The following is an 18518-nucleotide window of genomic DNA, read 5'->3' as shown; positions in this document are numbered from 1 at the left end:
GAGCATTATTTCAGGTTTGACTAAGGCAGATTTTGTACATTATCAGTTTAAGGTATCAACTGACAGAGGCATGGCACTAAAGAAGAGTTTACAGAAAGCCCAGCACTGGCGAGACCGACGGGGTGGGGAGACCCTGACGACTGGCTCAGGTTGCTGCTCCAGCCGCCCGTCAGCACCGAGGCCAAAGGAACCGCAGAGCCACCCTCAGCAGATCACCGCGGGGCCCCTTTCCGCCCACCAGCTGCTAGCACAGACCACCGCTCTGCGCCAGGGGCGACTGGACGCACCGTCCCCTCAGCCCGGCCACGCCCCGCGGACAACCTCTGCGCGCGCTTCCCGCCAGATCCACGCCAGTCTCGCGAGACTTTAAAGCCCAACCCTCAGCTCTCGCGTGACTTTTCCCCTTGCTTCCGGGTGCGCGTCGGGGTCGTCCCGGCCCTGCGCGCTACGATGGCGGCGCCGGGCGGTGAGGAGGCGCGGGCAGGCGGCCCGGGGCTGGGTGCCGGCCCGGGGCTGGGTGCCGGCCCGGGGCTGGGTGCCGGCCCGGGGCTGGGTGCCGGCCCGCCTCACCCGGGCGTCGGCCCGCCTCACCCGGGCGTCCCGCCTCACCCCGGCGTGGCGCGGCGGCGGGGCCGGACGCTGCTGGTGCGGCACCTGCCCGCCGAGCTGGCGGTGGCGGAGAAGGAGGATCTGCTGAAGCACTTCGGAGCGGTGTCTGTGCGCGTCCTGTCGGACCACGGGCGGCTGGTGAGGGCCGGGGCTTGGGGCGACTCCGGGGGCGGGAGGAGAGACCTGCCGCCGCCCCCGGCCGTTTGCCACGCCTCAGGGGCGCGGAGCGGGCCGCAGCGAGGGGGCGGCCGTGTTCGCCAGGTCGGGGCTCGTCCTTCTCCTGGGGGCGCAGCGGGCCGCGGCGCGCCGGGGGAGCGCGGCTGGGCCCGGGCGGGGCGGGCGGGAGGGCGGCCCTTGGCCTCAGCTTCGGCCTCGCGTGTTACTCGGAGTAAAGCTGTGGAAAAGCAGTGCAGAAGGGTCTGTTGGTCGGTGTAGAGTTACGGTTTCACAGGCCTGTCTCTTGAAATCTTTTATTTTTTCTGTCGTCCAAATTGCAAAAATGCAGGCGTATCAGTCTGGCGATGAATACTGTTTGGCAAGACCCTTGTATTTCTGCAGAATTACAGATAAACAATGTCCGTATCTTGTGTCATAGTCATGCTTTCTTTTTATAGGATGTTAAAAATACTAGTTTTTCAAAATTACAGTGATTTTCCTTCTTAGAACAATATTGATGTTTTGCAGTTTTAATACTGGACCACGTAGTGGCAAGATGAAGTAATAACGTTTGTTAAAGCAAATTTAAGATGTACTAAGTATTCTGTGAGGATTTGATCTAATTAGGAAAGCTTAAGTTAAAAAAAAAATAAAAGGGAAAATTACTTAGAAACCATCCAAACTTTCAGAGCACAAGAACAGTAAAGGCTTTTGTAGCAGGAAAAGTATTACTTTTAGGAATTGCTTTGATGAAAATGTTCTGCTGAGAGATGCTGAAATAAATTTCCTTTTTGGAAAAGAGGGCGAAACTTACTTTCTTGCAGTTTACTATGGCTTTGCTCACTTAAAAAAAAAAATGCTGTTTTCCTGTGTTTCTCAAACTGCTGAGTTCCTGTCTTTATTTTTGACTGCAGGAAGTACTTGTCCTAAATTCTTAAGAAAAATGTTCTCCACTCCTTCACCTTTGCCCTGTATGGGAGTTAGATGATTACTGTGTGGAAGCTTTCAAATACGTAAACTTGAACTTGTGCATCACTTGTGGGTATATGTTTTACATGCAATCATACTTTTTTGATTTGATTTCACTATGACTTTTTTTATGTTTTCTAGAAACACACTGCTTTTGCTACCTTTCCCAGTGAAAATGCAGCTGTGAAGGTTTGTACTGAGTTTGTTATTGGATGTTTTAGCAAAGTACTCTTCTGAATTGTCAGTTGTGCCCTAAAATGTTTTATGTGTCATCTAGTACGCCGGGGTTTGGAGGGGAAAAAAAAGCAGAGCAATATAATATTAAAGTTCTATTTCAGGAGGTGCTTGAAGTATTTGATGAAACAAACATTTCTCTACTTGTAAGAGGTGGGTTGGAAGAGGCTTGTGGAAGTCATTTGATTCCAACCTGTCACTTAGAGCATGGCAAGTTTACATGAGTTGAGACACATCAGGGCTCATGATGTCTAGAGTGTGTATGCATTTATACGTAAACCACAAACCAAACATAATTGTCTCATGCATAATTGCATATTTGCCATAAAATTCAGACATAGTGATGTACGCAATTCAAGGCTGCCTTGAATGCCCAACTTTGATAAGAAAAAGGAAACTACCATGTTAATGGGGCACACGAATACCAAAAAAAGTAATACTGGTAATGGTTTGTAAGTCCATGTCCTGAACTTCCCTCTTATGCCCTGTTTTTTTGGTGTTGATTTTTTTATTTTAGGCCATGCTTTAAAGTTCTACTCAAAAAAGTTACAGAGACTGTGTGGTGAACAGTGGTGAATTTAGGTTGCTTTGTATCAGTTGTTAACGGCCTATCTATCAGGCTTTGTACCTGCAGAATGCTGGAGCTTCCTAGTGTCACAGTTAAGAGTCTTGATTTTAAAATTCCCAGCTATTACTAGAGGAGTTCAACATGTTTGTGGTTCACGAGAAAGAGGTTGGTTACTTAAAGTCACAGAGATTTACTAGGCTATGTAATAGGTATCATTAAGGCTGCAGTCTCACTGCTGTGTTCAGATGACCTGTCTCTGAAATGGTTCTAGCTGTGCAACCTCATCTTTCTCCTTCCTGCCAGCTTGAAAGGGGCTGCTAAAAGCAGGGCTGTGAAGGCAGGAACAGTGCAGAACTACCTGTGTCTGTAGTGCCACAGACTTAGCTTAAAGCAGTTGGGACTGCATCCTATGGCTAGTTTACCAATCAAAGATAAAACAGTTACACTTTGGAGTAATTCTGATGTTTTTCCTCTTCCCTTTCTTTCTTTCCTCTGTTAAAATTATTTGAAGGCTTTGTCAAGACTACATCAGCTGAAACTTTTAGGTCACACCTTAGTTGTTGAATTTGCAAAGGAGCAAGATAGTGTGCAGGTACTTAGCCAGCCCTCTGTCTCAGAGAAGTGTAAAAGGTATGTGCGTAACCATTTAGTTTCTATGTTTGTGGTCAAGGAAAGGAAATGCTGTATTTGTGATTCTTTTGTGTTATTGTTAAATGATAAATTGTAACCATTTAGAAGTGTTAACAGGCAGATTCAGATTTATAGATAAGTGACTGCATTCCTCCCATTAGTATTATTTCATTCAGTATTGTCATGAAATAATTCCCATCCTTATTCCTATAGTTGCTAATATCTTTAATCAGCAGGTGGTCCTGTTCTCCTTTACAGAGCAAGACTCCAGTGTGCATAAACTGACCTCTGTGTTGAAGAGGTTCCCTGTGTTTGAAAAAGACTCTTATTTTATTTTTCTCAGGAGTGTAATTTTCTTTTGCTGTTAAACAGCGCATGCAGTGCTTTCCTGATTTTTCTTCATAATCTAATGAAGAGTCAGGCAGAACTGACAAGTGCTAGCATAAATATATGACTACTGTTATAGCCACTGTCTTCTAAGCTGGAGCTGATTTGCATGTATCTAGCTCGAAGTATGAGCCGAACAAATGTAAAACTGTCTGTCTCCCTTCAAATAGTTAAAGAATTTGCAGTATTTAAAAACAAAAATGAAAAAAAAATCAATGTGACCCAGAACTGTGATAGTTTGTGTTTCAATTGTCTCTCAAGTAGTTAAAAAAGTAATTTGCATGATTAGGCTTTCAAGTTTACCTGTGTGATATGCAAGTGATTGAAGCTATGTGATAGTTCTTAATTAAAATGAGATGTAGAGGTTTAAAGTTAGTTGTTCCACTTTCTGAATATGAACAAATCAATAATTTAATATCTTTGATTTTGTAGTCTTTGAACAGAGTAAGGTGAAATAATTTTAGTTCTCCTCTTGTGAGTAGGTTTTAGTCTTTAAATATATGGGGAGACTTTTAAATCTGCATAAATATTTATTTTAGAAGTCTGGCTACTATAATAATCCACATGTATTAATTCTTAAGTATTAATAATGGCTGTAGTAATTGATAAAAGATGTTAAAAATACTACACTAATTATTATATTTTTAATAGATGAGACTAAACAATTTCATATATTATGTAAGGCACTTAAATTTTGCCCTCTTTTAAATAATACTAAGTTAATTTTCAGTTCTGAAGAACCAGTGAAAGAAGAAGAGAAAAAAGAACCAAGCTGTGTTAAAATAGAGAATGGAATTGCACCAAATCATGGGTTAGTAGTTTTTTTGGTCTTAATTATTTTATTCTGTTACACCTTATTTTGAAATAAGTGTTGTGTACTGTTCAGGAAGAAAATTTTGGTTCATAGTATGCTATTGTTCTACATGCATACCTATAGGAATTTTTGTAAAGATGAGATTTTTGTTCTTCAAGTTTAGAACCCTCACAGTTGGGTAGTGACTGGTACTTTGAGCCATGAAGTTGTGGATTGCATAATAACCTTCTAGCCCTATGCATTACTTCCTCAGGAAAGGTTTCAGGACTGGGTAGGTTGTCCCAGTGTTAACAGCAGAATACTGTTGATTAGTGTTTTTCCCAGAGGTTTCCTGTTCTTTTTTTCCAGCATTTGCATTTTTGCATGCAGGAAGAATAGATTTCTTTTGGGGCTAATAAACCCAGCACTTTGAGCATTGAGTTTATGGTGTTTGTACAGCATGCTATGCTGGGCTTTTGGGCATACTAGTTGTGTGCTTTAGGCTTTCTGCATGTGTTGGTACTTCCATTGTACCGAACCCCAGTATGTCTGCCTTGTATTAGGGGACAGATGTTAAACATCTCACAGATGTTAGGGACCCTAATGTTGAAGACTATATTGAGGTGGCCCAAAACTGTTCTAGGGGAAATAATAATATTTCATACTTCAGATGTAGTGAATAGTTAAAGCTGTAGTAATCATTAATTGTTACCAGTCATTTATGTGGCAATGATGCTAAGACGTCTTGTTTTTTATCTTTTTTTTTCCCCTCAGCCTCACCTTTCCCATCAATTCTTGCCTCAAATATTTATATCCGCCACCTTCAAGTACAATTCTAGCAAATATAGCAAATGCCTTGGCAAGCGTGCCCAAATTTTATGTCCAGGTAAGTAAAAAAGGAAAAAAAAAGTTGAAAAATAAAAATAACTCCTTTTCCCTATTTGAATTATCCACAGAAATAATGAGTATTGTTAGTTTACCTATAATAGTGTTAACCAATATTAATTTTTTTACTATGTTGAGATAATAAGATTTTGTTGACCAGAAGGAACGTACTTCATAGACACTGAAGATTTAACTGGGTATGATATTCCTAATTAGATGTGACTTGAGTACTTGGAATTTCATTCTGAGAAGATGCTTTACTTTTTTTGATTAGCCTTTTTAGGGTGTTGCTCATATTTGCCATTAGTTGTTGGGTCTTAAATGCAGGCTTTCACATTGATTAATAACCAGTGCAGTTATGTCTTCATTAAAATTATGCTGATTTACACCTGCCAGAAGTTATTGGCTATGATACCTAGAAAGGAACTGTTTCCATTTATTTATTTAATAGAAATCTTACTCTAACTTGAATTGTTTCAGGTACTTCATCTTATGAATAAAATGAATCTTCCTCCACCTTTTGGACCAATTACTGCTCGTCCTCCCATGGTAACTTTTTTGATATGTTTTAAGTACTGTAAAACAGATTCACAATTTAAAATATTAGCAACTTGTTAGGAGATCTAAGTTCAAACTTCTAAAAGTTGGAGAAATCTCTAGAGGATAGCAAATACTGCTGTATTTCATTGGTTAAGATGTGCATATTAGTCTTCTAAAGATATCTTTTCAACTACACTTAAATAACACGTGCATGGCACTAGCACTGGGATAGTTGGAACTTGAGTATAAAAGAAAAAAAAGGGGAGGTTATAACATCATGCTACAAACATAGGAAATAAAGAACACCATTAGCGTGTTGCCTTACAAAGATGAATTAAGTTCTTTGATCTATGTGTTTCTTTGGAGTTCTGATTAGATTCAAATTGTTAATGAGATTATACAGCGCTTCCAGATTTAATTTGCTCTGTCTCCAGGATGGCTTTTGAAAGAGGCAGTGTTGAGAGAAACTGGCAGAGGCTTAGGGGGAACTGTTTCTGAAGGGAAGTAGAAATATGACCTCTGTGGTTTCAGTTCTGTTGGCTGTGATAGAGTAGTTAACTGCCTGCCAGTGGAAGGTAGAACAAGTGAGGACTTGCATTAGTAGTGATAGCTACAGTATTTGGGTATAGTGAAGTTGTGCTCTGCTACACTTTGTATTTGCTCTAATAGAACACCTGCTAATAACAGGGGAGCTATAAATTATCAAATAAACAAATTCACACTGATTTTCTGGCAATAATTTTAATAATTTTTTTTTATTAATTTTATTAATTGTCTGGTACTGGGCCAGGTTAAACGCTGCAAATTTAGTGGTTATGCAAAAAAGAGTAGTAAAGTGAGAAGCCAGTCCTTGAAATTCTTGGAGCAGTTTCTAAAGGGCACAGTATTTCTAATGTCAGAAGACAACAGTGCCTTCAGAAGTGCAACTTCGATAGGTAGTGGAAGGTTCAGTGTAGAAACTGAGATGACTTGGGAAGTTAGGCCTCCCTCCCATATGTGTGGACTGTACTCTTTTCAGGGAACTCTTTCAAGCTGAGTGCAAAGTAAAAACCCAAGGCCACGTTTGCTATTTTTATTTAACTCCTCAGATTAAAGGAATGAAAACATTCAGACTTTCACTTGAGAATGCAGCAATTTTTTTTCTTGTGGAAAGCTTTCATTAGTAATTTAGTTTAGCAAAAGAGCATCTAGATCCCTATAAAAATGCTTCTTGCCATGTTCTAATTTATTGGTTTCACTGTTTTTATATGTAAAGGAAAACAAGATATGCAGCTCTTTTCTTAAAATGTTTAGTTGTTTTTTCCACTTCTTCCCTATAATTAGTATGAAGAGTATTTACCAGTGCCTGTGCCACCTCCTCCAATCCCACCTCTGCCTCCTGAAGAGCCTCCTTTGCCTGAAGAGGAGGAAGAGCAACCGTCTAGTGGAGATGAATCAGAATATGAAAGTGATAATGAGGAGGAAAAGGAGAGGTATGCATTTTAGTCATTTGCAGTCCTTTGGGTTGTTTTAAAGCGGTGTTTTTACTTTTCTAGCTTCTAGTTCAGCAAATGGTGGAATCTCTTAATGTTTGCAGTATATAGATAATCTTCCCAGATGTTTAAGGAGCTCCAGAGCGACTTAAAAACAGGACAGCTATTTTGAATCACAGCAAGAGAAGGAAAATGGTCAGATGGTATGCAAATTATCATCTGTTCCTGTGTCAGAAAAACCCAAACAAAAAAACCCACAAAAAAACCAACAAAACACATTCAGAATGAAGAGTGTGTGCAGATACAAGGAAGCAAGAACTAGTTTTTCTGGATTCTTCGTTTTCCCACATTTTTGCTGAGTAAATTACTCAGACTGAATCATATGTGGACATTGACTTCCAAAATGTTCATTGTACATCAGTGTGTATTGTTAGTAGTAATAATAATGGGAGGTTGTGTGTACTGAGGATTCTCTTACAGTGTTGGGACTGAATTACATCATAGTTGGTTTTTTTTTTTTAGTCTTTAATAATACATGAAGAAACAGTTGTCTTTATTAGTTATTTAAATGGAAAAGTAAATCAGAAAGTCGCTATGCTATTTACAGAAAAATACATGTATTGGGGAGGAGCACTCCCGCAGAGCAGAAATAGTATTACCAAAAAAGGTTCAACTTGGGCCTTTTTAGCACTTCTGCAGCTTCAGTGTCTTAATTAGGTGCATGCTTGGGGAAGGAAAGGGCATCATTGAACTCATTACAATTTTGATTGGTCACTGAAGTGCTCTGTGTGTATCTATGTACTGTCTTACAGCTTATTAATGTAGTTTTGTCTTAAGGTAGCTAGATTTATAACCATATTCTGAAAAGTTGTATTTCAAGGGCTTTGAGGAAGCGGGAAGGTTTTTCAGAACGAGTATTTTCAAATAAACTGTAAACCACTTTTGTTCTTTTTTAAATTTTGTTTGAAATAGAATGACCAAGTTGATGGAATTAGCAACGCTTCAGCCTAAAAGACCAATAAACACAAAGAGGCGTGGTGTTAGAAAAAAGCAAAGAATTAAAGACTTACTGAATGTTCCTGTGTGTACTTCCCACAGGTTTGTGTTATTTCTGTGATTTTTGCCCTTTTTCAGAAGCTCATTACTTTTACTAAATTACATTATCTGTATCGTGTTTGCTTTAGTATTGCTGTCTTTAAAAGAAGCATTCTTCACGGGTAGGTGGATTTGGTAGTAGAGTCAGTCTTCCCTTACCCCCATGCTCAACAGCCTTAATCTATAGAGTATGCCTGGTTCAAGCTCTGTTTCTTTTGCTATCAAATTAATAAAAATCCCTTTTTCATTAAAAAAAGAAAAAATTCATATCACAGCCCTGACAGAAGCAATCTGGATTTATTGTTTGGGTTGAGTCTTAAAATAAAAATTTAAAATAAAAATAAAAGGCTGATATTGGAAGAATAAAAACCATTTTGGTTTAAAATAACTTTGGCTTTTGAAACTACAGTACTATGGCACAGTAGACACCAGTGTAGTGTGTCTATGAATGTGCTGATCAATTGTGAATGCATTTTTACCAATAGCCACTGCGGTCTTCCAAGTGATTCGCTCTATTTTTTTTAAAGTTTAGTTTATTTTATGTGCTGTGTGAAAGCAGCAGCAAGGCCAGTTTTTTTTAAGTTACTGATAACATTTTTTCACAAATGCCTGTCTGTTCTTTAATGTGGTATGTAACTATTGGGTTTGCTCTTGCTGCAGCCATACCTACTGTATTTGCAGAGTTTTAATCAACTTGAACTGTATTGGGTGAAATTTATGAAATGGACAACTTATGTATTTGCGGTAAACAACAACATAAGATCTATCTGGAAGAAATCTTGTATTTGACTGTGTTCAGTGTCTGAATCTTTAATATATTGTTCCTTTAAACAGTAATTTGCATCCTATACTGTCAGCTTCAGATGTCTTTGACCAGCCACAGCATATAGGTCATAAAAAAATAGAGTTCCATATTAGTACTGACATCCCAGCTGTTCTTCAGATAAACTCGGAAAAAGAAGAAAAAAATGGTAAGAGACTTCTTACTTCAAGTATGTTTAATACTACATTCATGTGATTTCAGTGTGTAGAAGGCTGCTGAAATTTAGGCCAGGGAATTCTTTTATTCTTTTGTATTGGAGCTCTCATAGATGGTATATGTCAGGGTTTAGGAACACCAACTTGTGTCTTCTCTGCATTTGCTGTTTTTCCCATGTTAAAGCACAGAACTCTGTGCTTTGGTACAGTAAATGATTTAGAGGATTCTAAAGATGTCTCTCCTATGATCTGTGGGTTTATGATGAATTGCACTCTCTTTTAGAAGTTACGGTATTTTTAGCAAATGTTAGGAATGCATTCTTGGTATTACACTCAACAGCACTATGTATCAGGCTAATTTCAGATTTTCCTTTTCCAGCTCTTAGGAAGCAGCATTCAAGTTATTGCCAACTCATTCTCTGTGATGCACTGATTATCTGCTATAAAAATGCTGGTGATAATAGCAATGAGGTGTGATGGTTTCTTGCAGGGCTATGGTCAGTCTGCGTTTCTTGGTACTTTATGTTACTATACAGTCTATTTGAATGAAAACCAGATAATTATTGAAATGGATACAGGCCTGAACAGCAAGGCTTGTTTTTCCTTATGTGATGGGTGCCAGGGCTCTTATTTGTAGTACAGTAGAATTTATAGGACCATATGGAGTAGGTGTGTTTGTCAAACCAGGGATTAAGGCAAACTTCTTTTAAGGATGTGTTTAAATTGCTTTACAAAGTCTACTATATTAAAACCATTACTGAAGGGAGTATACTTCTTTGCTTACTGTTGATCCTCTTGTGAATAAACATACAAAACACTTACATGATGTGTTGAAATTTCAGACCTTTATGCAGCCACAGAAGAAATGAATAATACAGGCTTTGGAAGGATTTTCCCAGCTCCTAGGTCAGATGATAAAATGGAAACTGAAGAGGAAGATGATGAAATACCGTCAGAATTTATTTCAAGAAGGGATCTAGAGAAGAACAGACTTTCTAGAGAAGGTATAACTGTGAGAATAAATGATCTAATAATAGCTTTTTGATTTGTTGCAACAAATTGTTTAAGTATTTCCTTTATTGATTGATTTATATATTAAACTTAGTGATCTTATACTGAGGAAAAAATATGAAGTAAGTAAATGAACTAAAACATTGTCGGTTTTTCTATCTCCTTCAAGAAATGGAAAAATTCTCTGTTTTCAAAAACTATGAGCCAGGTGATCCAAACTGTAGGATATATGTGAAGAATCTGGCTAAACAAGTTCAAGAAAAGGTAGGTAAACAAGCAAATTAAGTATTTATCACAAGGGCTTTTTATCAGCTTTTCTCTTATACTTACCCTTTAATTTCAGGATCTGAAGTTCATTTTTGGAAGATATGTTGATTTCCAGTCAGAAGTGGAACGAAATATGTAAGTGAATTTGGCACTTAATTAAAATTAAGCCCTTTGTTTTCCATAATGCTGCTGAAGATTGTGATTTAAAAACTGGACATTTTCATCCTTCTGCATAAAGAAAATGTTTCATCTGAAAGTTTTCATTTATCACAAGTACAGAAATAGAATGCTTTTTTTGAACAGTGTCTGAAGACTCTACTATTTTGCCTTTATATTTTGTTACCAACTTTAATGTTTATTGACTGAGTGACGCAATGAACAGTTTGGATGATTGCATGTGCCTGATTGTTTTGCGTATGTCGTATTTACTACAGTTGCACACCAGTCTGCTGTCCTGCAGTCTAATGTCACATTTTGCTAAGTGGTTCCCTCAGGCAAAATGGTCTCCAATGACATAATTCCTGCTTGTAGGCTCTACTCCCTTTTCGACTATTGCTTCAGCTTTGAAGCATAGGAATAATTTTTGTACTGTGAAATACGAAAGTGTGGTTAAACATGAGTAACTCCCAGTTCTCAATTTTGCCTCTAGGTTTGATATACGTTTGATGAAAGAAGGCCGTATGAAGGGACAGGCTTTCATTGGGCTTCCTAATGAAAAAGCAGCTGCTAAAGCTTTAAAAGAAGCAAATGGATACGTCTTATTTGAAAAACCCATGGTGGTTGTATCTTTCTTCAGATGTTTACATTATATTTTTCGTAATCTGTCAGTCAGTCTCTAGTTTTGCTGTCATAGTGTTATACTTAATAGAAATCTGTGGGAAGAGGAAATACTTTAAGAAAACTAGGCATCATAGCACAGTGTACTATCATTAATTTTATGATAGCTGAAAAATACAGAGGCACCCCTTCTGAAATAGGAAAGTAAACGTGCTTTATTTAAGACAATGAAATTGTCTTCTCTGGTCTTTGCTCTTTGATTCTACAAACACAATACAAAATAACTTAGCTTGTATGACCATTGTATTTAAATTAAGTAGGCTTTTTGACTTGGTTAAACCTGCGTTTACAGACTTTAAGAATATTTAAGAAATGTTCTTGTCTATTTAGACTGCTTCTGTCAGTTAGTTTTTGGGCCTATGTAACATTGGGATTTCTACAGTTTTTGATTGTGTTGCCCTGTTTCTTGTCTACAAGTCCTTTCTTATTTTTCACTTAAATGTTTCATAGTTAATTTCCTTTTCTTTGTGCTTGTGTTTGCCCCAGCCTCTCTTACTTTACCTGTTTTTCTCCCAAATATCTACTGAGACAGAGTTATGGAACTAACATGCTGGAATGGAGGATTCTGAATATCAAGCATTTATCCTGCTGTAGTTACTCTGTTTGCACCTAACCCATTTCCAGTTAGTCCTCCTTATTTACTTAGTATTGTAGACTCCTGGACAGGCTCCCTTAAAATTTTTTGTACTGCAGATCAGCGAGGTCCTAATCTTTAACTAATAGATGTTATTGTTACAATATTTAATACCATAGTAGAATTGATTTACCTTACAGGTAAGGGTAACTTTTTAAACTATATTTTGAAATAATACTTTTTTGCTTCTTGATTGACTTGTTAATCATTGACACTTGTAGTCCTTAATAGAATCTCAGCAATTTGCTCGTTCAGCTAGACCAAAACAAGATGCCAATGAAGGGAAAAGAAAAAAGTAGAACGCTGCACAAGGTACGGATTTGCTGCCTGAAAATCAAAATATATAGGCTGGGGTTTTTTGTTAATTTGTTTTGTTGGGGGGGTTGTTTGTTTTTATTTATTACTGTTTAGTGGTGATTTTAAGAATATTGATGGTGGAGGGGAAATGTTCCATACAATTTTCTGATATAAATGCACATTTTAGAAAAGAAAACAAGAGTGCAAAGTATATAGTTCCCGTATATTTAAAATGCTGCTTCTTCCTCTGTTTAGAAACTCAGACTGCTATTTCCCTAATCCTGATATTCTAGGGTAGTTGTCAATTTCTCTAATCCTTAATCTGGGGAGCTAAGGAGAGTAATTCTGTGGAATCAGACCACTTAGCTTTTTAGTTATCTCCTGGGATTTTGGCTTTGAAAAGAGTTGCCTCTTTTCTCCTTCCCTTCCATTGTAAAGTGATTCTGAAGAACTGTTTCCAGCAATAAACTCACCTCTGCTAGCTCTGTAAAGGGCCTTTGGCTTTACTGATGTTGGAAACTGAGATCTTAATGCTGTTGCAGCTTCCTTTGAACTTGTCTGATTTAGGAAAGGATATTGTGTCAGAAAGTGCTACTTAGTGGTGCATTGATGCAAATTTCCATTGTTTTGGAATGCGTAGGTCCAGATTTCTGGCATTAGTATCTAAATTTGATGGGAAAGTAACTTTTAGCAGAAAGTAATCACTATTTAACCTTATTTCCTGTCATAAAGCTTTACTTCACTACTGCTTCCTCTTAACTGTGTTTTATGTGGGAGTAACTCAAGCAAAATCAGCTCTGATGTAGCTGTGAAGGGTTTTGTGGCCTAAAAAAAATTAGTGAACTGTCAAATTGGCATGTGAAGTAACTGGTGCAAGAATTAAAGTGCTTATTTCTCTGCCTGCACCCTCTGACAGATCAGCTAGCTCAAATTTAAAAGACATTTAATTTAATTACATATTTCAGTTGGGCATCACTCTGGTTATGCCTCTATCTAAGACCAAATGAACTCAAAGCTTAGTCTGAATGCTTCTGAAACATTCTACTTAATCCATGATGTGTTTTTAATCTGGATGTTGTGATCATTTTTACTTTGGAAAAAGATGTGAAGTTTGAAATAAAGGATATAAACAGCTGTCTTTGATTTTTAAAACTTGGTTGGAACACTGCAGTATGGTTATTGTAAGGGTAGTATTTCTATTTATAACAGTTATTTCAGTTGCAGGTTTCTTGTTCTATCATTAATCTGATGAAAAATCCTTAGACAACATTTGAGCTTCTTTCCATCATTTCTGAGATGCTATTTTGCTTTACTAGTTCCTATTTTGAGTTACTGATTGGTGGTTTGCAAAATCTTTATAAAATTAAAGATCACTCTTTCAGGCATTCTTCTGTATTGGTCATTGAAATGAGCCTTGGCTAAAGTATTCTATTAGGAATGAGGGTTTATAGGAATGTTTCAGTCTTTTTTTTTTTTTTCTTCCTTGTTAGAAAAAAACCTTGTATTTATATTATTTTATTCAGTGTGTAATAAGAAAATTACTAAGGTTTCTTTAAGTGGCAGAAAGAAATGTGAAGTGTTTTATCTATTGCAAGCCTTATAAATGAAGTCTGAACACTTTCATTCTTTTAGGAATTCTGTCTTTCCAATTTTGTACGTCTAATTCCAGCTTCACTAGCAATGCTGACTTATTACATAAAGAAAACCAAATAAGCACCTCGTTATTATTAATCACATTGATGGTCAACTCAAAAGCTTTTTTTAGTCAGCAAACATGTACTTATGCAAGACTTACTTGTGCACCTGAAAGTCTTACATGAGTTACCTTGGTGTCATTGGTTTAATGTATCGTGGGCAGAACTTCTTCTTCCTTACTTTGACCACTTATATGTAAAAATCACTGAATGTGCCAAAGCCTAATACAGATTTCTAGGAATCCATGAGGTTTAATGAGAAACATTCATTTCACTTCCCAACTAATGATGAAACTGAATCCTATTTCTGCATGACTGTTTTTCCTGTTAGAATATTCTGATAGATGCTGATTTATGGTGCACAATTCATGGTAGACATCTGAGTCTGTAAGGAAGAACAGTGTCAGATTCTCATTTGAGACATAAATATGCATATGAACAAGTTCATGTGAACATCTGAGGGACTTCAAATTTGATTGTATGCTGTGTCTCCATGTTGTTCTCTTGTTAATTTTTTAACAACTAAATTAAACGTAAGTTAAACTCCTGATTATTTTTAAACAGGAAGAAGCTGTGTTAATTCATGAATGTTATTGCAAATATTTTTATTTTTTACTGCTTACATTGTCTACAAAGTTTTTATCCTTTGTAGCGAAAATAATACATTCGTTTATAAAAAGACTATGTAACTCCTTGCTGGCTGAAAGGCCATTTTCTTGATGGACTGGCAAAAATTTCAGTCAGTAGTTGGGATGACTTTTCTGTAGCTAAAATAAATTTTTTGGGAGAATGGTTATTTAGAAGAAACTGATGTTGAAAGGTCTCCAACTTCTTCATAGGGAAGAAGTGACTTTAAAGCCTTCATTGAATGGAAACATGATTGGGTTTTGGACCTGATGGAAAAGATGAGTCTGTAGAATGGCAGAGACTTGAAGGAGAATTGAGACAGAAAAATCTGGTGTTGGCCTAATAGTTCAAGTTATCAAAAAATGTATTTACTTTTGAATATGGAGTTTAGTATTGGTGGACTCATCAGCCCTCATTAAGTCTCATAAGGGGTCAAAACTGTATTTTATCAAAGGGGCATATTTGCTTTTTATAGGTAGCATAAAGTTATGTGTATGTAATACTGAGAAACAAGTAAAATTAAACCACATTCTGCTGTTCTTCTTTAGAAACATTCCTGCGTAAATACTGCAGTAATACTGTCATGCAGAGTGTATCCTTTCTTGTTGTATCCTTTTTTTGTGCAATGTTTCCCGTAGCACTCAACTACATTGAAGTTCTCATATAGAGTAGGTGTGGGGAGGAGTTTACATGTGTTAGAGCTTGAACTGATCTGGTAATTCGAAAAGAAAAGGGCACTTTTTCAGGGTGGGGGGAAAAGTTGTCTATGTTGCGTGAATATATACAATAAAGGTTCCTAGTCTTAAAAGGTGGCCTCCACCTTCTTCCTCAAAGGTCATATAACTTGGCAATTTGTGGTCCAATTCCTTAGTTTGTACGAGCTAGTACTGTTTTGCTGATGTGCGTGGAGCTGTACTGAGCTTGCACTGAGGGTGTAGTCTTGTTTTTCTTTAAATAAATACGATATGTTGGTAAAAATATATTGCAGGGAAATTCCTTTATATTAAAGGATTGACCAGTATTTAGATTATTTGATGATTACTGTTGTCTTGGTATACGTGAAATTATCTGTAGTTGACTTAGTTTGTACATTCCTTACTACTTTTTAGAGTAGAGAAGAAAATCTAACAGTATCTTGCAATGAAGTGTTTGGAATTGAACTGTTTATCAACTATTAATCACTGCTACCGTTTTGTTGGTTTTATTTTTTTTTTTAGATTCTCTGTATTGAGGTAGTGTTGTTGCCAGTGACACATTTCTCTTGTGGGTTTCATATTACATTCTCATTTAACTTAATATAAAACTAATACAGCCTATATCTCCTAAATCAGATTTTTTCAGACATTCAGCACTTTTATAAATACTGAACATATTTCAATGTAGTTGTCAAAAGAAAGCATAACACTAGTTTCTGTTTGTACTTACTTTTAACTTACCTTTGTGATGTTCCAGGTCCCTTTTGTGTTCCATCTCTTTCAAGTATTATCAAGCTGGGGGAAGAAGCAGCATAATCATCAGGACTTTTGAACTGTGCGTAGTAGCATTTTTAAAGTATTTAAGGGAGATTATAGAATTTTCTCATCTTAAAGATATCTTTAAACTGTCACAAGACTTACATAAGTGTATGTTAGTTTGCTTGTGAAATCGCTAATAAATTATTTTCTTTCCCTTCATTTTGACTTGTGTTTTGTTGTGGGGTTTGGGAGTGGGAAGGAGGAAGACGCTACTTTTTTTTTTTTTAAAAAAAAGAGGCTAACAGTCCAATTTTAACTATGCACCATGTTCTAGATTCAGAGTATATATTCGTATCCATATGCACCTCCTTGAGCGTGATGTTTAGCTGTTAGTGTTTCAGGATGAAAAGATAAGATTAAGGATAATCTAATTTGGTGTAATTTTTTTTTCTTGTCTTGGAGACTGAGCACAAGCACTAGTGCACTGCTGTGAATCTGGATTATGAGTTTAGGTATTGTTTTTTTTCCTCAATTAACTCCCATTGTTCATCCACATTTTGGAAAAATATCACTATTGAGACTGAAGTCGTTGTTAAACCAGTGTAGGTGTGGTTCTTGCCCTCTTGAACTATGTTTAATAAAAAAAGCTGTGGAAGTCACACAGTAAGATTAGTTACATACTGGGAAGATTAGTATAACATTGTAAAACCATGTGGGAAACATCGCAATGACATTTACTTGGCAAGAGTCCAGTGGATTTAAGGAGGAAATTATTTCATAAAATATTAATTCATAGTTGATGGTGAGGTAACAGGCTTGTGTAAAGACTTTTTCTGTCATCGTTACAGCTGCAAACAGCCTAAATCACTAGTATTGCTTGCTGAACCAAAGTAAGTGTATCTTTGCTGGTTTTTCAATATGAACTGGCTTAGCAGATTACTTTGAAATGCTTTTACTGGAATTTTTAGCTTATTTGCTATGTTCCCATGTGGACTGTGTAGTTGTTCATTGTTTTATTTTACCTGTATTTGGAATACTAGGCTGGAAAAAATACACCAAGAGAGGAAGTTTTTATGGGAACTTCTGAATGGCTTATGAAGCTTAGAAGACAGAAAAAAGTGGCGGTAAAAAAAAAGTTTTGAGTGCTCTGTGGCCATTCCATTATGAAAAAAGCTAAGTTGTGTTCCGGGGGGGGGGGGGGGGTGTATCTTATTAAAATACAAATAACACATACTCTTCACCATCCTGTATTGATACCTATCAAGAAAACTTCTGCAATCTGTTTCAGAGAACTCTGTAAAAGGCAAAGCTTTCATTCCTTTCAATTAACTGGGTTTTTGTGTGCCCATTTCTGCAAGTTGTTTTGTCTTCCTTGGAATGTTCTGTTGTGGTCTGGTATTTCTGACTTCTCTTTTTGTTGTTGTTCAACAGGTCATTAGGGCCACCTTCCGAGATCATGCATAAGCAGTGAATGCAAATGCAGGCTTATTTCACAATTTCTTCATTAGCTAATGACATAGAGACACAGCAATGTTTCTTATTCAATTAAACTTTTCAGCACTCATATTGCCATAATTTTCAAGGTGAGGCTGACTCAGATAATGTAACAATAATGATGTTTGCTATGGTACTCTTGTATAAATTGAATCCTTGATCTAGCAAAGATCTTGGGATAGCAGAAGCTAAATTCTGTTTATTTTCAGTATGAGAGTTTGTGTGTCTTGTCAGAATTTTCTTTGAAAGAAGGTAATTCTAACAGGCTTTCATCTAAAGAGATGGATTTTAAGAAAGCATGCACGTTTCTCCCGTGTGCTCAGTGTGAGTTTCATATATAAGGCTCATCTTAAATTCCAGTCTTTTGGGTGTGTTTTCCTCAAACTTTGGAATTTTACAGACTTAACTGTATGGTAATGTAAAGAGATTTTTGTTTTGAGAAGGTAAGAATAATGTCATCTGCAAAGTGTAGCTGGATGAACAGTTTCTAGCTGAATTCTGTTTGTGACTATAATAACTTGGAAAATTCACTAAGACCTTTCACGTGTTACATAGTCTGCAGCTTTGGTTTTCCTTTGTATCTTTGGAAGTTGACAGTCAAGAGGGGATCTCCTGTCAAACTGAGAATCACTTTTGCTTTAATTATTGTCTAGGACACTTGCAACTGTTTCCAGTCTATTCCTTAAATGTATCTCCCTAGTTGATACAAGACTGATGTGAACACATTTGCCATTGTAAATACTTCGGTTTTCTTAGGTAGCTTACATTGCTGCTGTTCCTGTTGTAGGACCAAACACTTGAGCCTTGCCGTGCTTACCTGAGTCTTCGCTTCCAGGCTAGCAAGCAGCTTTGGGGTTGAGATCCTTTCATGTTGTGTACAGACAAAT

General features: G+C 37.1%; 1 protein-coding gene across 4 annotated transcripts; it reads left to right on the top strand.

Annotated features, from left to right (window-relative positions):
- Positions 1-407: 407 nt before the first annotated feature.
- RNPC3 (RNA binding region (RNP1, RRM) containing 3) lies at positions 408-16356 on the top strand. 4 transcript variants are annotated; one of them, XM_040609841.1, is made up of 16 exons: positions 408-499; positions 536-747; positions 1876-1923; positions 3048-3166; positions 4284-4364; positions 5121-5232; positions 5712-5780; positions 7095-7243; positions 8216-8341; positions 9173-9309; positions 10159-10320; positions 10497-10591; positions 10671-10729; positions 11244-11376; positions 12305-12377; positions 15232-16356. In XM_040609841.1, exons 1-15 carry the CDS (start codon positions 451-453, stop codon positions 12362-12364), a joined length of 1611 nt encoding a protein of 536 aa, XP_040465775.1. In that variant the 5' UTR covers positions 408-450; the 3' UTR covers positions 12365-12377; positions 15232-16356. The 4 variants fall into 4 exon arrangements, with proteins under 4 accessions (XP_040465775.1, XP_040465776.1, XP_040465774.1 ...); XM_040609842.1 differs by having other exon boundaries at positions 408-521; positions 579-747; XM_040609840.1 differs by having other exon boundaries at positions 422-747; positions 16136-16356.
- The last annotated feature ends 2162 nt before the right edge of the window (positions 16357-18518 follow it).

The sequence above is a fragment of the Falco naumanni genome, chromosome 11 (assembly GCF_017639655.2).
Source record: "Falco naumanni isolate bFalNau1 chromosome 11, bFalNau1.pat, whole genome shotgun sequence".
Classification (NCBI taxonomy): Eukaryota; Metazoa; Chordata; class Aves; order Falconiformes; family Falconidae; genus Falco; species Falco naumanni.
The sequence above is the reverse complement of the archived record's forward strand: the minus strand, read 5'-3'. Positions and strand labels throughout refer to the sequence as shown.